Below are 20,991 nucleotides of genomic sequence, written 5' to 3' on the forward strand. Positions count from 1 at the left end.
AGACGTTTAATAGTTTTTTGTTTTTTTTATTCAAATTGTATTTTTCATTCCATTGCTATAATTATATAATATATCTCATTTGCTGGTTTTCTTCTTTCTGAAGGTAGGTATGAACTTTAACAAACAGAATTTTTTTAATATATACATTTTATATTTTCTTATTAATCATTTTTACTCTCCTATTAACGAACTATTATATATACCTTCCCTCCTCTCCTGGATCACACTTCATGCCAATTGTGAATTTGGTATAGTATTAATCGATTACCTTGATTATGCAGGTTATTTTTTCTGTTTTCAGATTCTGATCTTATGAGCATTTAAGTCCCAATTAAATAGTAAAATATAAACACAGCAGATTATATTTTCGATAAGTTTGTAAAATATTTATCTATCGAAGTTAGACACTTTTGCATTTTTTTTTTTCAATTCTGTTCTTTTATTTAACTAAAGTTGCTTTGAAAGGCGAGTAATGTTCGTTGGACATCCTTGGAATACGAAAGATAAGGAAACTTATGATGATGATCTCATCTGCTAACATTAAGAGAGCTAGATGAACTTCCTTATGACCTCCCTCGGATCGTTCCAAAAATGGTCCAGGAAATGATTTAGCTATCACAATAACAAATTTGAAGAAATTATATTATAAAACTGTCGTAGATTTTAGAAGGGTTGAGATTACCAAACTAGGCACTACGAATAATGTACCGTTATTTTTAATAGTATCCCAGCTATTTTTATTTAATCACCTGTTAAGCCTTGCGTAAACGTGTTGGCCATTTTCATTTCTCAGACCTCTCTTGGAAAGGTAGAACAAAGACGCGCTGAAGGTTGGCCCGTTCAAAACCTAAGGTTCTCACGGTTTGGGTGTTTTTTATGAAATTCGTCGACATTTAAGCTTACTGATCCATTCCTATGGTTCGCAGCGTGATGTTATGAAGCCTAAAGCCTTCATCAATAAGCGATATATCTAACTCTTCTTTCAAGTGGAAGCAATCCATTCAATGTATGTTCGAAAAAGGGATTAATTGTGAATGGATGGAACACAATTTTTTACTTTGGGCAATAGTTTGGACTTGTTAAGAAGTAGGCAGGTATAAGTATCCTCTTTTCTCTATACCTCGGAAACGCACCGCAACTATTGTTTCATACTAACCTACTATATGAACTTCATACTAACCTACTATACGAACTTCATACTAACCTACTATATGAACTTCATACTAACCTACTATACGAACTCTTCATACTAACCTACTATATGAACTTCATACTAACCTACTATACGAACTTCATACTAACCTACTATACGAACTTCATATTAACATTGTATAAAAGTAAATCTGATTGGAAAAAAAAAATGAAAAGAACCAATTTTATGAAACATTCGGCGAGCTATAAGCTTTTGTACATCTACGACATATAGTTTACTCAAAAAACCGAGCAAAGGGACACTCTACGCTCCCCTAGACTATGTACACCTCCTAGTTGAGGGGACTTACATTATGTACACACCCAATTACTCCAAAAAAACTTTAAGTAAAACTAGGACTGGTAATTCCTGAAATTAGCGTCTTTAAACAAACTCTTCAGCTTTATAAATCAGCGTAAATAATAGTATTACTTGAGGCATATGACTTATTACACTTTAATGATTATACATGATGATCTTCTTCGTTGAGAACAATAAACTCTGACTTATTGAGTAAATTATAGATTATATAGATGACAAATGCCAACTCCAAAAATGATTTACTTACTTCATGATTGTTATATTTAAAAGTCATCAGTAAGTTGAAAACGGTCTATCATAATGGGCCCAGTAAGTACTTTCTTTTCAAAACGAATCTTATCTCTTAGAAATTAAATATTTCAATTTAAATAGAGATATGTTAATTACACAGGTCTACAAAATATTTTTTTTTGTCAGCTTTTAATAGGCAGATTCAGCATGAAAGTGACTCTAAATACACTTTTAAGCTATCTAATATTCAAATGTTTTCATGAGGGATCCGATTCCCCTTTGCCCCAAGTCAAGAGTGTGGTTGGGCTGCTCTTAGTTCAATTTTTGGTTTAATGGGTTGGGAGCCACTGGTCTGCAGGGGTTAAGTTAGATAAAATAAAGTTAAAGGGTATTAACCCTATTAATCTTTAGCTAACCATATTCACCCTTTTTTAAGATTTCGCAAAGTAACAGTGAGATAAATTATAACATAAGTCTCAAAAAAAAATTTTTAAATAGATTTATGTAAAAGGAACTTGTCATGTTGGAATATTTCTAGCGTTTTCCTGGTTATGGTAAATTGACAAATATAGGAAATAATATATTTTTTCAAACCTATTTTACAAAAAACCGGCATTTGATGCGAGATGGTATCCATCTTCTCGCATCAAATGCCGGTTTAGAGTTCAGCGGTCTTTAAAAAATATAATAATATAATTAGTAAAAATGTCTCGTGCATTTTCTTACAGGCAGATCCTAATCAATAAACTGTTTATTAAATCAGTATAAAGCTTGTTAAGTACCTGAGTCATTGGGCTCTGGCTGCATTAGGAGGGATTGCTAGGGCCCAACCCGATTATATTCAAATCCAGTTGGCCAAGATATCCTTCATCAAGGACTGTTACACATAGTCAGTTGTTCCCGCCCTAATGGGTGAAAAAAATGAGATGTTGATTTCGGACATTTTAGGTTGCCCCCTTCGAACACAAAGTGACTTGATATAAAAGAGCGCTTGAAAATTAATAGGCTGTTTTACTTAGTTAACTGTCATAACTTGAAACCGTTTTTTATGTAATAAAAAACCTAAAAATACATAGAATTTGTGATAAATAATTAAAATTACTTTATTAAGCACGTCACACCTATGCACAGTGAAGTAGTCTTTACATCAGCTTGGTGTTATACTTATGGTTACTTGGTTATACTTATTGAGTGTCTTACTGGACTTAATGCAGTATTTTCAAAGCTCTAATGTGCTTAGATTCTACTAAATTAGTCCTTTAATATTCTTTGTTTAAGATAATTAATGATCTCTTACTATTCGCAGTATTTTAATTTGTGTTAAAGCCGTTCAGTTTAGATCATTTTGTGAATGGGCTTCGTCGCGAAACTCATCCAGAACCTAGAGGAACAATTCCCTCATAAACAACTTTCTTTTTTTATATATATATATTAATTCTTACAGTCATTTTAACAAACATTCATATATACTTTAGTTTAAAAAATAATTACCGTTCCTTCCATAATAAACTTCTAGACCACCCAAATCCACTTGTTTCTAACCTGGCTTCTAATTCATTACCTAATAATCCTCCTAGGCGTCTGAAAAGAAGATGGCCTCGAGATCTTCTCCTCTAGAAATGTTATTGGAGTTCTATCATTGGGTAGATTCTCCACATGTTTTTATCATGTCACTATGTCACCTACAATTTACTTATTGTATATATGTGTATACAGTTGTAAATAACAATAAATAAATTATTAAAAAAAATAAAAAAAATAATAAATTAAAAAACAAATTTTAAAGTTGTAATGAAAACTCCTTAATGATTTTGATTCAAGGTTATTTGGGTGATTAATTTGAGATTTTTTAAATTTAAATACGTTCATAAAATATTATTAATCTGTTATCATTGGATTTAATTAGTATTTAAAGAAGCTTGTAGAGTTGTATAAGGAGAGAACTATCGTAAAAAATATATGTGATTTTTATTTTGTAAATGGTGTTTTGTTTTGATCACTACACAAAGCAATGGTCAGTAACCTTTCTTCCGATAGGCACTATGCCTAACTAGATAAAATTAAAGGAAGTGTAAAACTAGGCATTAGCATCTTGTTTTGTGCCTGTCCCTGTACTATTTCACTTTAAATGTGTCGTAGGCTTTCCTTTATATTTTAACGAACAACTTAAGTTTCAATTACCGATTTAATTATCTTTGAAGTCTTTAAAACACTTTCTACAAAGTTCAAAGTTGTTACTATGATTGTAACATAAATCCAAGATGACTAATAGTTTAGAAGTAGCTCAAACACGGTAACATTAGTGAGTTTCTCAGTTTTTCAATATTTTATTTTTCTATAAATTCTTAAAACATCTAATTTTCAAGTCATTTTTATTCGTGTCTCTGAGAAATTAGCCATTTCTTCACCAATTCATATCAAACACCAAAGACAAGAAATCTGCAAAAAAAAATATTTGTATCCATATAATTGTGTTTCACAGACTACGCGTCGTAATTTGGAGGATAATGGCAGGGAACATAATTGCCAATCATTGATAGTAATGGTACGAATTCTTACCGCTCAAGTAATTTCATAATTGAAGGATTGCTGGTAATGTTACTTGTTGGTATGTTTTGTAGAATTTTCCTCTTGGTTCGCGGAACTAACTTCAGGAGAATGACTAGTGATTTTAGAAATAAATATATATATAACAAGAACTCTTACCAGCATAATAAGTTCAAAAAGCGATAAGAAATCAGTTTAAAGCAGGTGTCGTATGTTCGTAGTTCTCGAAATGTCCTCCATTGTACGAACAAGAGATAAGCCAGGTACGGTGCCAGCGAATTAAAGCGCATACATAATGACCAATGGACACGGATCTAGTGATAACTATCACCCATGTTCAACTCAGTCACGAATCCTTATCCGTATAGAAGTATCTGAACGTATAATTTTTGACTCCTTTTACGTAATATAATCCTTATTTTTTCTTTAATTATTTGGATATATTAATTATCACAAAAACGCTCTCAGAGCCAAACAAAATATATCAAGACAGTTGCATATGCTTGGTTATGACATTAAACACATGAAGGCGAAGACAGCAATGTACATATCTGTGTTTGCTGTGTATAAAGAGGTTAATTCCACAAACATAGAAAAACAGGGTTGAAAAATTTGGATTTTTGTCAATTTTTTATTTTTTTAGCAGATATGCACTTTTTATGTCAAACTCCTTATCCATCCTAATCCATTAGTTCTTAATTTCTCATCCTTGATAGTCCCTAATAATCCTCCAAGGCGTCTGAAAAGAAGATAATCACGGGACCTTCTAATTTAAAGTAATGCTTGATGGGTGGTTCCATACCAAGATTTTCAAGTGTTTGATTTAATTATTGTATTTATTATTTTGTACAGTTGTAAATTACATTAAATAAATTTAAAAAAAAATTAAGGCAGTAAATTAACTTTAAACAAAATTACTATATAAAAAGCCGAATTTTTCAATTCCATTCTCTTAAAATTGTGTTATAAATGACGGCTGCTGAACTCCAGTCCTACCTCCCCTCAGGTCCTCCTCAAAAGTATCTTACTCGCCTGAGGTCCAAGGTTTCCCGGTGCATATCAGGGTTTAAACAGACTTCCATCGCCGAATTAACGAACCCTATCAACCCGGGTTTCCTACGGAGTTGTCACTCTCCTAGGTGGAAACCCGCAAAACGCTTATTTTTTTTTTATGACCTCCTTCCTAGTCAATTCTGAAATAAGGGTGGGGAGGAGTCATGTGTGTTTTTTCAACTACCTAAGCACCTCCTTCCCTCCGCTTGGATCCGCCTCTGGAAACAAGTAATATCTTTGACAAATGATTCGCTATTACCCACCGATTGCAGTATAACTGATAATATTTTAAGGCAGAATACATATTAAAATATTTAAAAAATTCAAACAAACACGAGCAGTGATGATTATCATCATTAAGGATCAATCTTGAAGCTATATCATCGCTGGTAGAGAACTGCAGCCACGGTATTGCGAACAATGTAGGCCACCAACTGGTTACTGTTCGGCCTCGGCCTTCACCATGGCTCTTGTTCTTCAGGATCCATAGTTCAAGGTCTGCTGAGTCAGTTCTGGGGGCGATGGCTGTCACCTGGGGCTCCAGAAGTGGCTACTCATTAATTATTGCCACGAGGAAGGCGGTCCTCATTGGCCTTATTTAAGGTATCCTTAGCAAGGGGTATGTAGGTCGTATCATAATAATTGTAGCAGGCTCAAATTTGTTGTTCCTGTTTAAATATTTTTTTTTTTTTTTTATTGATAGATATTACAATCTGCCACACAGTTTTGGGCAATTAGTAATAGTGATGAATGATCTCGTACATACTAAAAATAAAAAAAAAAATAAATAAATAAAAAAAAAAACTCTCTTAAAATACATACAAACAAAAGAATAGACAAGATGAACATAATCAAACTATCTGTATGAAAAATAAATAAAATAACATAATGATAAAATAATATATACAATTGTTTAAATATTAAACCGACGTTCTCTACCACATTCTCACGAAACTAGAAATAACAAAAAACATGGGAATTGTACTGCTTATCGTAGAAATATGTCTATGTGATTAATACCAGTGCTTATTGTAAATCAGGTATTAACCTTTATGCTTGGGAAAGTTGAGTTCAATTCTTAATTAAAAAGTTGGATTCAGTCATCAGTTAATGTGTAATAATTAACGCTAATTACAGACTTGATATTGTACAACATAATTGGGTTCCTCAAGTAAAAACTTTTTATTGATTTAAGTTATGACTAGTTATTAGTTTGCTCAAAATATAAGTCTTATACACAAATATTAAAAACCAACGTTGAAATATTTTATATATATATATATACAAACATATTATTGAGGAAAATTGATGAATTATTTAGGTTTACGCGTCTAAATCTGTATAAATAAAAAGTTCAGATGGACATATCGTTGGCGTTCTGTAAAAAAAATACTTTTCGAAAGGACATTTATCGTGCTGTATATTAAATATGTTTAAATATTTAAAAATAAAATATATGAAGGAAATATTTTGGAAATAATTTATTCGGAAACGATTTTGAATTTTTTTTCAGAAATATTTATGGTATTATTATTGAAAAGAACAACATATTTACCGTTTTATGCTTCATGTACCTTTCAACAGGACTCAACTTGTGAGCAAAATTAGAATGTCCCGCACTTATAATTTTTTTTTATATACATTGACGACGAAAGATACGAAATATCAATTATATCTAAAATTGTTTAGTTGTATTACTAAATAATATACATGTGTTACTCAAAATATATAATTAAATATTTACTAATAGATGATTTCTATAACACAAAAAAAATATTAGCTTTAAAAAAGACAAATCGCAGGTTTTGGTATAATACATCTGCGACATATGACATGAGAAAAGGATTAAATGACAAATTACGATATATATGCTTAATTTCATTTCACTCCATTTTTTAATTCTTTTGTTGTATTGTTCAGATGTGTATTGATAAATAATATTTATTTATCAACAGTATGAAGTCGTTAATAGCGTTGGTAATGTTGGTAATTATGGTAATTATAATAATAAGTAAGTAATTATTACTAATTTTACTCTATATTAGTAGTTGTACTATTTGTAGTACGACTACTATTCAACGTAGCAAAGCTTTGTATTCCTGCAGATAAAAACAAAAACAGATTTTCTCTGAAGTGATAATTTTCCACTGTATTATACGCCTAGGAACAATTTTTGTTCCGTGTCTGCCTCTTACCAACTTGGTGTTTCAGCATAATCGAAATGTTAAACTACTTTGATGAAATTTTCAGGGATTGTGCGTGTTGAGATCAAGTTGATCTCATATCGATTTCATCAGATTCCGTAAGCTACTCTTGTTAACGCATGCGTAAACATATTTTTCTGGGACCACCTATATTTCGAAAAATTTCATCCGATGTGGTACAAATCAAATTTGAAGGAGAGTTAAAGATTAGTGTAATATTGATGTACAAATTTTAACCGATTTTGTCAACTACTTTCGCTTATGCATGCGATAAACTTCATAAACAATACAGCAAATCATCAACTTTTAAATATATAAGACGCGATAGAAATGTGCAAAAAGTTATATTCCCAGTAAAAAAAAAAAAAAGTTAGAATTAACTTTAATCATTAATTACTTGGGTAAAACCTTTTTTTAGTTTTACCTATATATATTTTTTTCTTCCGCTCATTTTAAATTTTATTATTTATATTTTTAGTGCCGAGCTTTTATACCTTTGCAATAATATATAATGTATATTATACATAAAAAGTAACGTATATATATCATAGATGTAAAATAAACCGATCAATTAATAATTCACCATAGCAGTAATGAACCAAAATTACAAATCTGAGCCTTTATTTATTAATGTTGTTTAAACTTCACATCGAATCATTCCGAAAACGAAAATGTGTTATTTTATTTTTAGAAAACAGCTTTGAATTTCCAACCCATGTTTGGTGACCCAAAGAAAGACGAAAGACTTTCCCTTCTTTTCAGGCTAAAATTTCTTTAGTTCTACCATTCTAGCCAAAATAGAAATAGAACGTCACTATCTTTCATTTTTCATACTGATTATTGTTTTACTCAACATTATCTTTTTACTCGATTATTTTATATGTTTTTATTTTAGCTAATTATAGTTGTATGTATGGTCTCTATTGAATCCAATCTGTTTCAGGCCAACTGGTTCAGGGCAGCGCAGTACTGCCGCTATCACGGGATGCACTTGGCCAGCATCTCCAGTCAGGAGGAGAACGACAAGCTTGAGGAGACCATCAGGGACTTTGGTAAGCCACTTCAGAGAACTTAGCACTGCCTTAGTGACTTCCAGAAATACTAACTTACCTCTACCAAACTCAAGGATTATCCTCAAATATTAATAATATAATATAAAATTGTCGGACTATACTAGCGCAGCGGCCTCTTGAGTCCTATTGTGTGCCATCCTGGTCTTTGCCAAAACAGCCCAGTTGCCTTTACAAATAAATAGTGTACATCGATCCACCGTTTGGGGTCAATAATACCCAGGTCACGAACAAAAGAGCTGTATTATGGTTAGTGTATAATATGATAATACCTAAGTAATATCTGATAAGTCATTTCATCATCCCTTTATACAGAACCTGCGAGTCGGTGACGCCCTTAGCCTTATCTGAAACAGGTGCTTATTCAACAGTAATTATTATAGCCTCACTGCCAAGCTCAATGTTATCCTGTTTATTTGTAGATGAATTGCGGTTCTGTTACGGACCTCTTGCAGTTTAGAGTTGTCTTGTTCCTGTTTCAATTGCCTTAGGGATTAATAGTAGTATAGTTGATAGCGCAATATCTTTCCTTTCTTGTGTAAATTTAATGATACAGATACTGTCATCATGTACTAATAAAATACATAATTCACAAGAGGAACATATCAATGAAAAAAATTAATTTTTTATATTCTTATTTTATATGATTAATATATTTCCTTCTTCTCTTTTTTATTTATTGATTGTTGTAATTTATTGATTAAGTACTAATGACCTATATGCTTCCATGAGCCAATGCGTTGTTATTAAGTTAGTGCCGGGATCGGATCCTGCAATGTTTGCCTGTATTGCTGGACTAGCTCCCCCTCACCTCTCAGCTGCCCCGGCACTTTGTAAAACAAATACGTTGAGAGATATTTAAATAATACCTTATAATATATTGACTCAATAATAAGTTTCAGTTTATAAGTTAAGATAAATCCGGAGTGAGATTTTTCAGTTGTAAGGCACAATTTTCGGTATAAAAATGGATACAATACCCATTAAATGGATTATGTTAAAAATTTGACAGTTAAGCCTGAATTTGATCCAACTGATTACTTTTATTACTGTTCATGAAAAAACTATACTTAAGTTTTGAAATTATCGAACCTAAGGCCTTTCATGAATAATTTTTTTTCATGATTTATTTATTCATACTTTAAACAAACAAACTTACAACAACAACAGAAGTATAATAATAAAGAATTATTATCCTAAAAAAAATAATGAATAATGAAATTACACAGCGCTTAAACATTATTTTAAGAAGAATTGTTTAAAGAAATGTTTGAAGAACATGGTACAATTTCAACTGTCTTATACGTTAGAATGCTCAAACATAATTCTTATATACCTAACTGAAACAAATACAACAATAATTACTAATGATATTGTTTTTCTAAAACATTAAATTTCTCTTAAGTATCCATTATATTCTTGGCTCTATTTATCTATGTATTTATTACTAGTTAATTTAAATGGATATAATATACAGTAAAATACAGAAAATAAAAGAATATCAGGTAATAAATTTAAACTTAATAATGTATTTATTCATAGGGTGAGTGTCGTGGTGGAAGATGCATAGAAAGTATTAATTTTTATCCATAATGTTTAACTACTGGATAAATGACTCATGATATTTAAAAAATTGAATAATCTAAAACGTTAATATTGCTTAAAGCTATGTGAATAGAATAGAATAGAAAACGTGTCTCTATTTTCATATTCCATATTATACTATAAAATCCAAATATACAATGTTCGCATCAAGTGCGTTGTTACAAAGGGGAATAAATATAAATTTTCTCTTTAATTAAAATAGTTTCCCAAATACATTATGTAATATTTTCATTTTTCGAACTCTTCTCGATGTGAAAGTTTCTCTTATCTATTGCGAATGTAGACATTTTACTACGATAATTTTATTTTCTATTCAAATATATCATATCTGTAAAATTCCAATGTCTTAATTTGAAAAATATTGGTTTTAAATTGAATTGAAAAAATATTGTACTACAATATTCACCGTTTAAAATAGGTTCTCAAATTTCAAATTATTGAGAATGACATCCCTTTCGTAGCGTACGTAGTCCGTCGACCAGATTTCCTTTGATTTTTTTTTTTGTTATATTTACCCCCTCTCTAGCCATTTATAACATAAAAGGTTATCCTATTGGTTACCATCCTATTCTAACTAGAGTGAGAAGGTCGAGTTTTTTAGTGTCGTCACGAAATAAAAGTTACCAGGTAGTCAAGTTGGCGTCTTAACACACTAACGTACAACAGCATGAGATTTTTTATGATTTATATGCCTCTAATATTTTTATTTAGTTATTACAGGATTTTTTTTCTGTGGATATACTTCACCTAAATATTTTTCCTATCTAAATTTTAAATGGCTTATAACTATTGTTCGGCTGTAAACTAAACCCCACTTCGAAGGGCGCTCTCGAATCCAAGGTTGCCCAATCTAATTTATCTAATTGATAATCTCCTAGCTTTGCAACTTAAGACCATGGCAACAGATCGGAAGTTGTAACGTAACTGCGTCCGATTGCTGGACAATATTGTGGAACCTCTTTGGCTCTAATGACGGAAAGCTGAGGATGTAACCTGAATCGTTCATTATATTTATTTATGTATCGAATTAGAGTAGGATTAAGCTATTTAATTTTAAACAATCAATAAATATGCAATGTTTTCTCTTAATTTCAATCTTTGAATTTTTAAAATATTGAAAATAATATCAGGTAATACACAGGTGTAGCTCCAACATGGCAAGTGTATTCACTTATAAACAATGTTCTATTGTTGCTCATTATAATTTAAACTATTATTATTACTAATCACACTGTACGTTCCGTTTAATAAATTAATGTTAATACTTTTATACTCAATATTCTCTGTTGCCATACCATTACCATTCAATATTGAGAAGAAACATTTTTTTTAAGAACGGGACCTTTTTTCTCCTTTAATGGAAGAAAAGTGCCTAATTAATTTTTTTTTATTTAATTGAATTAGCAAGACGAAATATTAACCTTCACGGCTTTGAGTAACAGTAAATACAATGATATCATTACTAGAAAATATTGAAATCATCTTTAAAATCTATACATAATGTAAGTCATTACCGTGTAAAAAATTGTTGCTTTTCTCAAAATTTCCTGTATCCAAAAGCTTCTTTTCTATGAAGTTTTATTTGTATACATCATTTTATTCATTTCTAGCTATTATTATATTTTGATAATACGTCATTTTATTTATGTATAGGATTAAAGAACTGACAATTATGTTAAATGTGGTTTGTTCACATTTAACATAATTTTCAGTTAGCAGGATGCATTTGGAAGAGAAACGGATAGATCTCCTCAATATAAATCATTGTATCGTGGCCGTTTATAACCGACAACAATTGTCAACATTGGTTCATTAGTGTGCAAACCCCCAGCCGCCATTTTGGAGTGGCTGTTGTTAATTATTAAATAATATTGCAAAGGGTCCCTTACACGCTCAGTCGGAATGAGCGTAAATCCAAAGATGGACGATGGGATAGTAAACTTAACGAGATTCCGGAGAAAATTTTAAATTATTGAGTTTCTGATTTTTCTGCGTAATCCATCTTTATAAAAGACCCCTGTAGGAAAAAAGTCATTTGTTTCACCTCAATATTTTATCACTATCATAAAAACTGTATATTGCTACTAGCCAAAATTGAAGAGTTTGCCGGCTATACTTAGGGGAAACAAAAAATTGATTATGTTTCAAAACGTTAAAAAATAATTAATTTTCCATTCAGAGCTCCATATTTTTAATATTACTAAAACACTAGCAAATCTTATAGAACATTATATCAAGTACACAAAATGTGCTAAAATATCAGTCCTAATAGAGCTGTTTACATTTAATAGTTTCTAAGAACAGTTTTTTAAAAAATAACATTTCATAACGAAATAACGAAAAATTAGTAGTCAGGGAATTTATTTTTTGGAAAAATTATACCTCAGTAATCATTAGACCTCTTTTAGCTCTCAAATTAAAGATAGTCAAATTAACTGTTAGTTATTTTATTACGTTGATCTAAGTTGGAGTAGTAGTTTTCATGATATTCGCTAAAATAAATTGATTTCTAATTTTTCGGACAAAATTTCAAAAGCAAAATTCATATTCATGTGCGAATATCATAAAAACTAGTACCCCTACGAAGATAAACGTTATTAACTACTTTAGAGTGCATTAAACTAGCTTTAATTTGAGTTTTAACAAATATACCAACGTCTAATGGTTCTTGAGATATATTTTTTCATAAACCAAAAGTAAGGTCTGAACAACTAGAAACCAACATCTTGTGAATTTATAAGGCAAATATCATGGAACCTGCTATTCCTACGAAGATAAACGACATAAACTACTGTATATTTCATTAAACTAGCTTTAATTTGAGTACTAAAAGACATCTGTACGTCTAATGATTCATGATACATAGATTAGCCATAATAAATTCACTAACTACTAATTATTTTACAGTACATTCTTTATGAAATGTTGTTTTGTAAATAAGTATAACTTAGGAACTGTTGAAAGTAAATAGTTCTTTAGGGCTCATATTTTAGCAAATTTACTCTCCTTTAAATGTTATTCTATTAGGTGTTTAGAGTAATAAGATATGGTAGTTTTAAAGATACACAGTTCCGAATGATATTTTTTTCTTTTACGTTTTGGATCTGCCGCCATTTTTTATTTTCTATGGTTGACAGATTCTTCAATTTTGACTTGTAACTATAGATTTTATAAAAGTAATAAAAAATTGGATGAAATAACTGACTTTTTTCTCCTCTTAGGATCTTGGACTAGCTGTTCTACATTACAGTGTGGACATCCATTTTATTTTATACCAGATCGGCCTGGTGGGCCTTACATGGTTGATATAACCGTTATATTATTTTTTTTTTTTTATCAGTTGATTATGGGGAGGTATAGTCTCGTACAAAAGACACCCCTAACTATATATAATGTTGTTATTAAAAGAAGAAAATAGATAAGAGTAATGCTTCTTAAGAAAATAGGAAAGTAAAATTAATAACAAAAAATAATGATATTGGTACACTTAAATAAAACATACAATTGCCCTCTAATAATAAAAAGAAACAAGTTAATTTGAAATAGAAAAGAAAAATAAATAAAATAATAATTAATAAATAAAATGAGTAATAATAAAAAAGTAAAACAGAGGTAGTGTGACTATGAATTAATTTTATACTTATTAAAAATTATAACAGAATGTCCTGGAGCAGTCTGGGCTTCAGTCTTCGGGTTGAGGTTGGGTTTCCCAGGTTGTAGGTCACTGCTCCTTTAACTGTCGGCAACTGGGAGTGGAACTTCGTGAACCGTTTTTTGATATAATCCTCTATTGACTCCATATGTAATTCCCGATGCAATTGGCTATTTCTTATGAACCAAGGAGCATTAACTGCGATTCTTAGGACTTTATTTTGAAAAGATTGTAGTTTTTTCCTTTTCGTGAAGGATGCAGTGGGCTGAGAATTGTTTTAAAAATAAGAACAGTTGTTTCTGGTTTTAATTTAGATTTTCTATTTAGGATAGGAAATAGCATTGCTAACCTTGTGTAGGTTTGAGTTAGTTTGATGTTAACATGGTGGTTCCAGGTAAGGCGGCGATCTAGGTGAATTCCCAGGTATCTTACTGTTTCACTGGCAGGATTCCATTTCACATTTTTACCTTTGAGGATTAGATCCGGTAGTTCTGGTGGACGTCGGAGAGTAAAAACTTTTGAGTTACATTTTTCAAATTTCAAGCTAGTCATCCATGTGGACATCCATCATTGGTTTTATTACTAATCCAACTGACCGTGAAGATACTGACAGTGTACCCTGTCCTCTTCCCTTATCATATATATTAAAGAATTAATAAAGGTCAGAAATTACCTCATTTTCCAGTATCCAATATATTTTTAATGATGATATCAGATTAGTTGTAGCATTAGTATATATCATATATTACCTATTAAAGTAATGAAATTTGGAAAAATACACGGAGTCTTCCGGCTGAAGGAGTTTTTCGCTAGCTTGTTTTAGGCCTATACAATCCATTTTCTAGGAGTGTATTATTTATTTATTTAATTTTTAAATATTTATTTTATCCAGTGCTTATTTTCTCTATATATGCTTAAAATATTCCTGGTTTCCTCCATTGATCCGCTTCGTTTCTCTCGAAATTTGAATGAGGAACCGATTGACCGTCGTTGTGAATTCGGCCTTTCTCAAGACTCTTCGAGCAGGGCCTTCAAATTAGTGAATCGGTAAGATAATTGACCTCCACGATTTTCGAAAAGTACACTCGTGAAAGTGGTTAAGGTTAAAGGGAGCATTGAGATGATTTGGCAAGTTGAGGATGTTGCAGATCGTGTTGCAATCTTTTTCCCTCGATGCACTCTTGATATCCCACCGTTTGATCAAGTGTCTGTGGCAACAATCTTCAATACAACCCTATAATCATTCCAAGAAATTGTTACGGTTTTTATCAATGAAGCAAGCGCGTAACATAAAATGTCGATCCGTTCTTCCTTGACATTTTAACTTCAAGGATGATTGAAATATATTATAATTATTTAAAATCTGTTACACATTTAAAGTTAAGCGATTTTCGCGATAAAACGTTTTAAAAAAAATAAATGAACATTTTTCTCCAAGTTTTGAAAATTACTTTGATCATGGATGTTATTTTATTTCCTCTCGACTTAAATGTTTTATACGTCAAATCCAACCCATAGATATTATTTGAGATGATGAATTATAGAACTGCTTAGTGAAACTGTTGAAGTGAATAACTTTCATGATTGTTCGATATTCCACATTGACTAATTACTAGCTTTAAAATTATTATTATTATTAAAGAAAGATCCGAAAGCATTCTTAGTTATCATTTTTTTTTACCACTTGCCTGGTCATTTATGGCATACGGGAGGTTATCTACTGGTTTACTCTTCTAACCATAGTGTAAGGTTCAAATTTTCATCCAGTGGGACCGCCACGAAAGTCAACCCCCTGGACAGGAGTCGAAACGGCGAAGCTGCAGTTACTCCTTGCCTGTCACCATCCAATTGTTTTTCCTAACTTTCCAGGTGTCATTTGTAAATATCTTAATATTGATCAGCCCAACATTCTAATAAAGTCCTGTCATTACCACGGCATTAATAGCTTTCTAATTCTGTCGAATTCACACAAGTGAAGCTTTCGTTACATCACTGTTATAGTTTCTGTATCATCGAAGTTTGATTGAAGCATGAACCTTTTTATACTCCGCTTTTAAGATAGTTTTAAGTGTCTGGGCCTCAGTTAAGCATAGCGTGAATAGGAGTTTGGTATACATTTAACTGTTGACCCTTACAACCGTCATCCTAATATTGGTTATATATGATACCAAATGGGTTACTTGTTCAAACAAAGTTGAATCACATTAACTTTTAGCCATGCCTATCTTATATCTATATTCTTCATATAAGAATCCACCTATCCACCATATATTTGGATTTATCTTCATTTATGATCAGACCTAATCAATTCGATCCAGTTTTCAAACCTATGAGCAGTTCAAGAACAGGATGAAAAATGAGTGTCTAATAATATTTATTTCATCTGCGAACGTGAGGAAGATGTTATATAATTTGGACGGCAAAGTTTCTTACCGCTTTCTCCATGAAGAGGTTTAGTAGTCAGGACGTATTTCTTTATTTGACACCTTATTTTAAAAAGGAATGTAATGGCATGTATTCAAGAATATTTATTATTTTCTACATGCCTCTCATATCTATTAGATGGATTAGCTCATAAGGTATTCATTATACGTATTATTTTCTATAAAATTTTAACATAGTAGTAAGTATCTTGAGATGGTTAGTGAAAATTTGTAAATATACTAAATTGATAAAACATCCCCAGAGATTAAAGCGGAGATGTCTCAAATACCTTTTCCGTATTCTAATAATTTTTATGTAATTTGTATAGGTTTTTATGTTAAATATTATTGCTCCACGACTACCAAATATTGACTGACTTTCAATGTTCTAGGTTACAGCTACGAACACTTCTGGGTATCTGGTACGGACCTGGCCGAAGAAGGACAGTTCTTCTGGATGTCGACCGGAAGACCGATCACCTTCACGAACTGGAACACCGGAGAACCAAATAACTTCAGGTACGAGAATGGAGAAGAGGAGAACTGTCTGGAACTGTGGGATCGCGATGGTAAAGGGCTGAAGTGGAACGACTCGGCGTGCAGCTTCGAAACTTACTTTGTTTGCGAGGTGGCTCCTTAGTGGCATCCCACTTCGTCTGCGAGGTGGCCCCCTAGTGGCATCCCACTTTGTCTGCGAGGTGCCCCCCTAGAAATGCTCCACTTCTTGCAGGCACTACCTCATCCTGTTTCCTGCCTCTGGCCGCCGCTCCGGCTTTCAGCTGAACCACACAATATTTGATTCGATCGGATGTAATTTATCAGAAAAAAAAATTATTGCTTCATTAAGAATAATTTTCCTACATTAATTGTTATAAAATATCTCTCAAATAATTAACAAACACATAAACTAAGCATCTTTATGATTAGAAGACTCTAAATAAAGGCCTCAAGTCTCACAAATAATAGTTACTACTTCACCGGTAAACGTTTGGCCAACACAGCACCATAAGATAAGGACAGCTAACCATGAATTGGCTAAACGTTGAATGGTCAAACATCAGGTTTGTTCCAACACGCGTCAAAACTATCATCAAACTAACGGGTGTACGGCTTTTCCGGTCCCAAATCCTGTAATGCAATACCTTTAGGAGTTGGAACTACCCAGATAATAGTATTGATTACAAGCTTCTATGATAAATTTCCAAGGAAACCGTTAAAATTTACATTATTAAGTCATTACCGACAAGCAATTATTTTAAAGTTAATTATATTTTATCTCTATAGCATATTAACGCACCTTTATTAAACTTAAATTAATTCTGGTTGAGGCATATTGATTAGGTGACATTTCATCTTTAACCGTCCATTTTAGGTTCTGAACAGTACTTCACTTGTTTGTTGGAAGTAAAACTGTCTAAAATATTTACTTCTCTTATATTTATTTTTTGTCTTTCCGCAAAGACAGTCAGTCGATGTTACAGTTTTCCATTTTTTCAAATTTATAGAACCTTACCGAATTTAAGATCAATAGGTTCGAAATATTATGAAGTTTTTTTCAAAACTGCCATCAAAATGACGGACGCTTACGCAGTACAGGTTTTCTGTAAGAAATTCTGTACCTCGCTTGTGCTTAGGAGTTTGATGATAGTTTCGAATCGTTTTGGAGCAAACAGGTGATATCAATGGGAAACTCCAAATATCGGCTTTAATTTTCGAAACAAGAATCTGTAACCGAGATATCTTTTGTTTAAGCAAGAAACCGGTTATCTCAGTGCCAGAGGTAGAAGATAGGACGCACGTTTTTAATAAATTTTCTTCTTACAGTGCATATTTGCAATCGTCATTGAAGCTCATAAACAATAAGAACAGTTGATAAATTAGCAATAAGCTGTTTTCACTCTGTATATATTTATGTATGTTGTGTAAATTTGTATATTAAAATAATTTTAATAGATAAGCTGTAATAGAACATTAGTCATGTAAGATTGTGCAAATGAAACAAAATAGGAACCAATAGTATCATGTATTTCTTCAGTTTCATTGCATTTCATTTATATGCTATTATTAATAAAACCATATTTATATAATATTAAGTCTTTATAAGGAGGTAAGTCTTATGATATAATTTTATCTATGTTAACCTGTCACATGACCTTAGATGATTATATTAAACATGAAGAATACTGTCGGATTATTGATGAATTTAAACAATAACAAAAAAAAAATTAAAAACATTTGATTCGCGAGATGTATCGAATTTCCACGTTTTGTAACTCAAATGATTTTTTCTTTAATTGGAACAATGATCAATTTGAGCTTTGTTCCACCACAAGTTTTGACGATCATTGAAATAATAGACGCATGCTCAGTGTGGTTTTTCCGTTAAAAAGTCAGTAACGTGAAAAAGCAATTCATTAATTTGCGGTATATTTTTCTATGTAGTAACAAACTTCTTTATATATATATATAGTAAAAAAAAAGTTGGTTCACATATAATTTATATCATATTGATATAAATTATGTTAAAAACAAAAGAGAAACCTTCTAAAATTAATTTATTGGAATCTAAAATATTTGAAACCATATATTAAAGTAGGAAAGTGAGATTGCCATAGAATTATATAAGGTGTCACTCTCGCAACGGGAAGCTGAAGCTGATGATTTTTTTTTGTTAGTGCTCAGTCTTGATTAAATGTTGCTCCAGATTTTGGAAAGTTTATTCAACTTGTTCAAACAAACCACGTTGTAATCTTCAATATACTGTTATATTTCATTTCATTATTTGTCATTAAATATTTCTTTTACAACAAGGACTTACAATTTTAAACCCGTACCTTTCGACCCGGAAAAGGCCTTCTTTTTAGCAAGAACAAGACAATCCTTAAACGATTTTCATCTGATTCATTCTTTTGTACAACAGTCTCACCAATTGGATGCAGTTTCTTGCCAAAGAATTTCTATTTTCGTTTAAGTAAATGTCTTAAGTTATTGAATTGTGAATTCAGAGTAACCCTTTAGTGATTTATATGATCAACAGTTATTTTTAGGCTTATAAGCTCTTACTCTCTTATAGTTATAGAAATAATAGCATTTCAGAATAGACATGTTTAGTCACAATTATTTCAATTTAAATTTATTTATCAAAATGTATTATTGATAAATAAATACAAGAATAATAATTTACTTTAATTGAATATTACTAATTAATAGATCACCAAAAGGGATTCTCGTTATATAAATATAGATTTGTAAGTAGTTAATACGGATTTTGCCAACATTTTTTTCTCTCATGTGATTTTATTTAAGTGATTGTAGCTTCTTCACACGTAAATATTTTACCAACTAGCTATAAGTCATTGATTATCGAAACTAAAGTCAATAAGTTTATTGTTTAATTATTGTAAATAAACTTTTTAATATTTTTACACATTCTTATTTTTTTTCCCCCTAATCCATTATTTCCCATTAATGGTTGTCAAAAACTTACATATATTCTATTTTTTTATTTATAATGAATTATGATATATATAATTGTTTTATTTAAAGCATAAATTTTATAAGTTTTTTAAATTCTACAATTTAATGTTTGGGACTTTTGTGAATAATTTATTTGATTTTTTTATGTTTCAACTGAACTTTTGGTTTTTATTGCAACTTTGTATTTACTTTTTTTTTATTTAACGTAACAATAACAAAAAACTTGCAACAATTTTTTAATGATTTATTTACCTTCTTTGTCAACTTAAGGATGGAAGCCAATATTATATATATATTTCCAAGAACGTGATTTTGACATTTTGCTTTAAATATTTTCTTCAACCCATAAGAGTAAATCTGAAGCAATGGTAACCTCCTGACATAGTTTCTTAATAATGTTATATTTGTTATGTACACATCAAATTTACCATTAATCTGGTCATGACCTCCAAAAAAGAAAATGGTAGCCTATACTTGTTACACTTTCTTTAAGGATCGCAATTGCTTATATTCTCTTATAAAAAGATCCTAAACTGTCTCATATAAATATATCAGTGAAAAATTCCGATTCTAAATTCTTAATTAGCACACTCTATCTTCTTTCATAGAACCTAGTACTCGTTTCCAATGCCAAATAAATCATTACACAAGTATAGCTTTTTTATTTCGGTCCGCCCTCAATTATTTGGGAGGTGAAAACTCACAGTTGCCACCTTCTTTAATAAAACATATGGAATAAAAAGTGTAACCGAAGGGAGGTGATATCAATGAAAAATTAAAAATTTATCTAAATTTAAAACAATTTATTATACCCAAAGGAGAAAAAAAGGCTGCCAAGTACATTCTTCAAATTTCTATTGTATACATAATTATCTTTATTTCAAGATTAATGACCTTTTTAGCATAATGTTTAGGGGACGAGTCATTTTTTAAATTATAAGTATTAATTTAAATATGTTTAGTGAATGTAGAGGATGAAATCTGGATTAGACCACATAGTGCATTAAAATTTGGACAAGTAAGACATGAAATTAAAGGAAGTGCATTTAAAAAGGCAAATATTATTTTAAAACAGCAAAAAATGAAAAATAAAAATAAACCTGGGTAATAAAAAAAAATTAGGACTTATATTCTGTTGGGATTATATAAAAATGATTTTTAATCTTAAATGGCAAATGTCCACAAATTAATAGTAAGAACTGAATAATGGGCAGAA

At 30.9% G+C, this 20,991-nt stretch overlaps 1 protein-coding gene across 2 annotated transcripts in view; it reads left to right on the forward strand.

Moving 5' to 3' along the window:
* Nucleotides 1-19,723, forward strand: part of LOC106686251 (perlucin) — a 177,853-nt gene extending 158,130 nt beyond the window's left edge. For both annotated transcript variants that reach the window (XM_014429439.3, XM_067045361.1), the window contains 2 exons: nucleotides 8,492-8,600; nucleotides 16,691-19,723. In XM_014429439.3, coding sequence (XP_014284925.1) covers nucleotides 8,492-8,600; nucleotides 16,691-16,938 — 357 coding nt within the window. In that variant the 3' untranslated portion in view covers nucleotides 16,939-19,723. The remainder of the gene's footprint in view (nucleotides 1-8,491; nucleotides 8,601-16,690) is intronic.
* The last annotated feature ends 1,268 nt before the right edge of the window (nucleotides 19,724-20,991 follow it).

The sequence above is a fragment of the Halyomorpha halys genome, unplaced genomic scaffold (assembly GCF_000696795.3).
Source record: "Halyomorpha halys isolate HHAL.00 unplaced genomic scaffold, Hhal_1.1 Scaffold801.1, whole genome shotgun sequence".
Taxonomy (NCBI): Eukaryota; Metazoa; Arthropoda; class Insecta; order Hemiptera; family Pentatomidae; genus Halyomorpha; species Halyomorpha halys.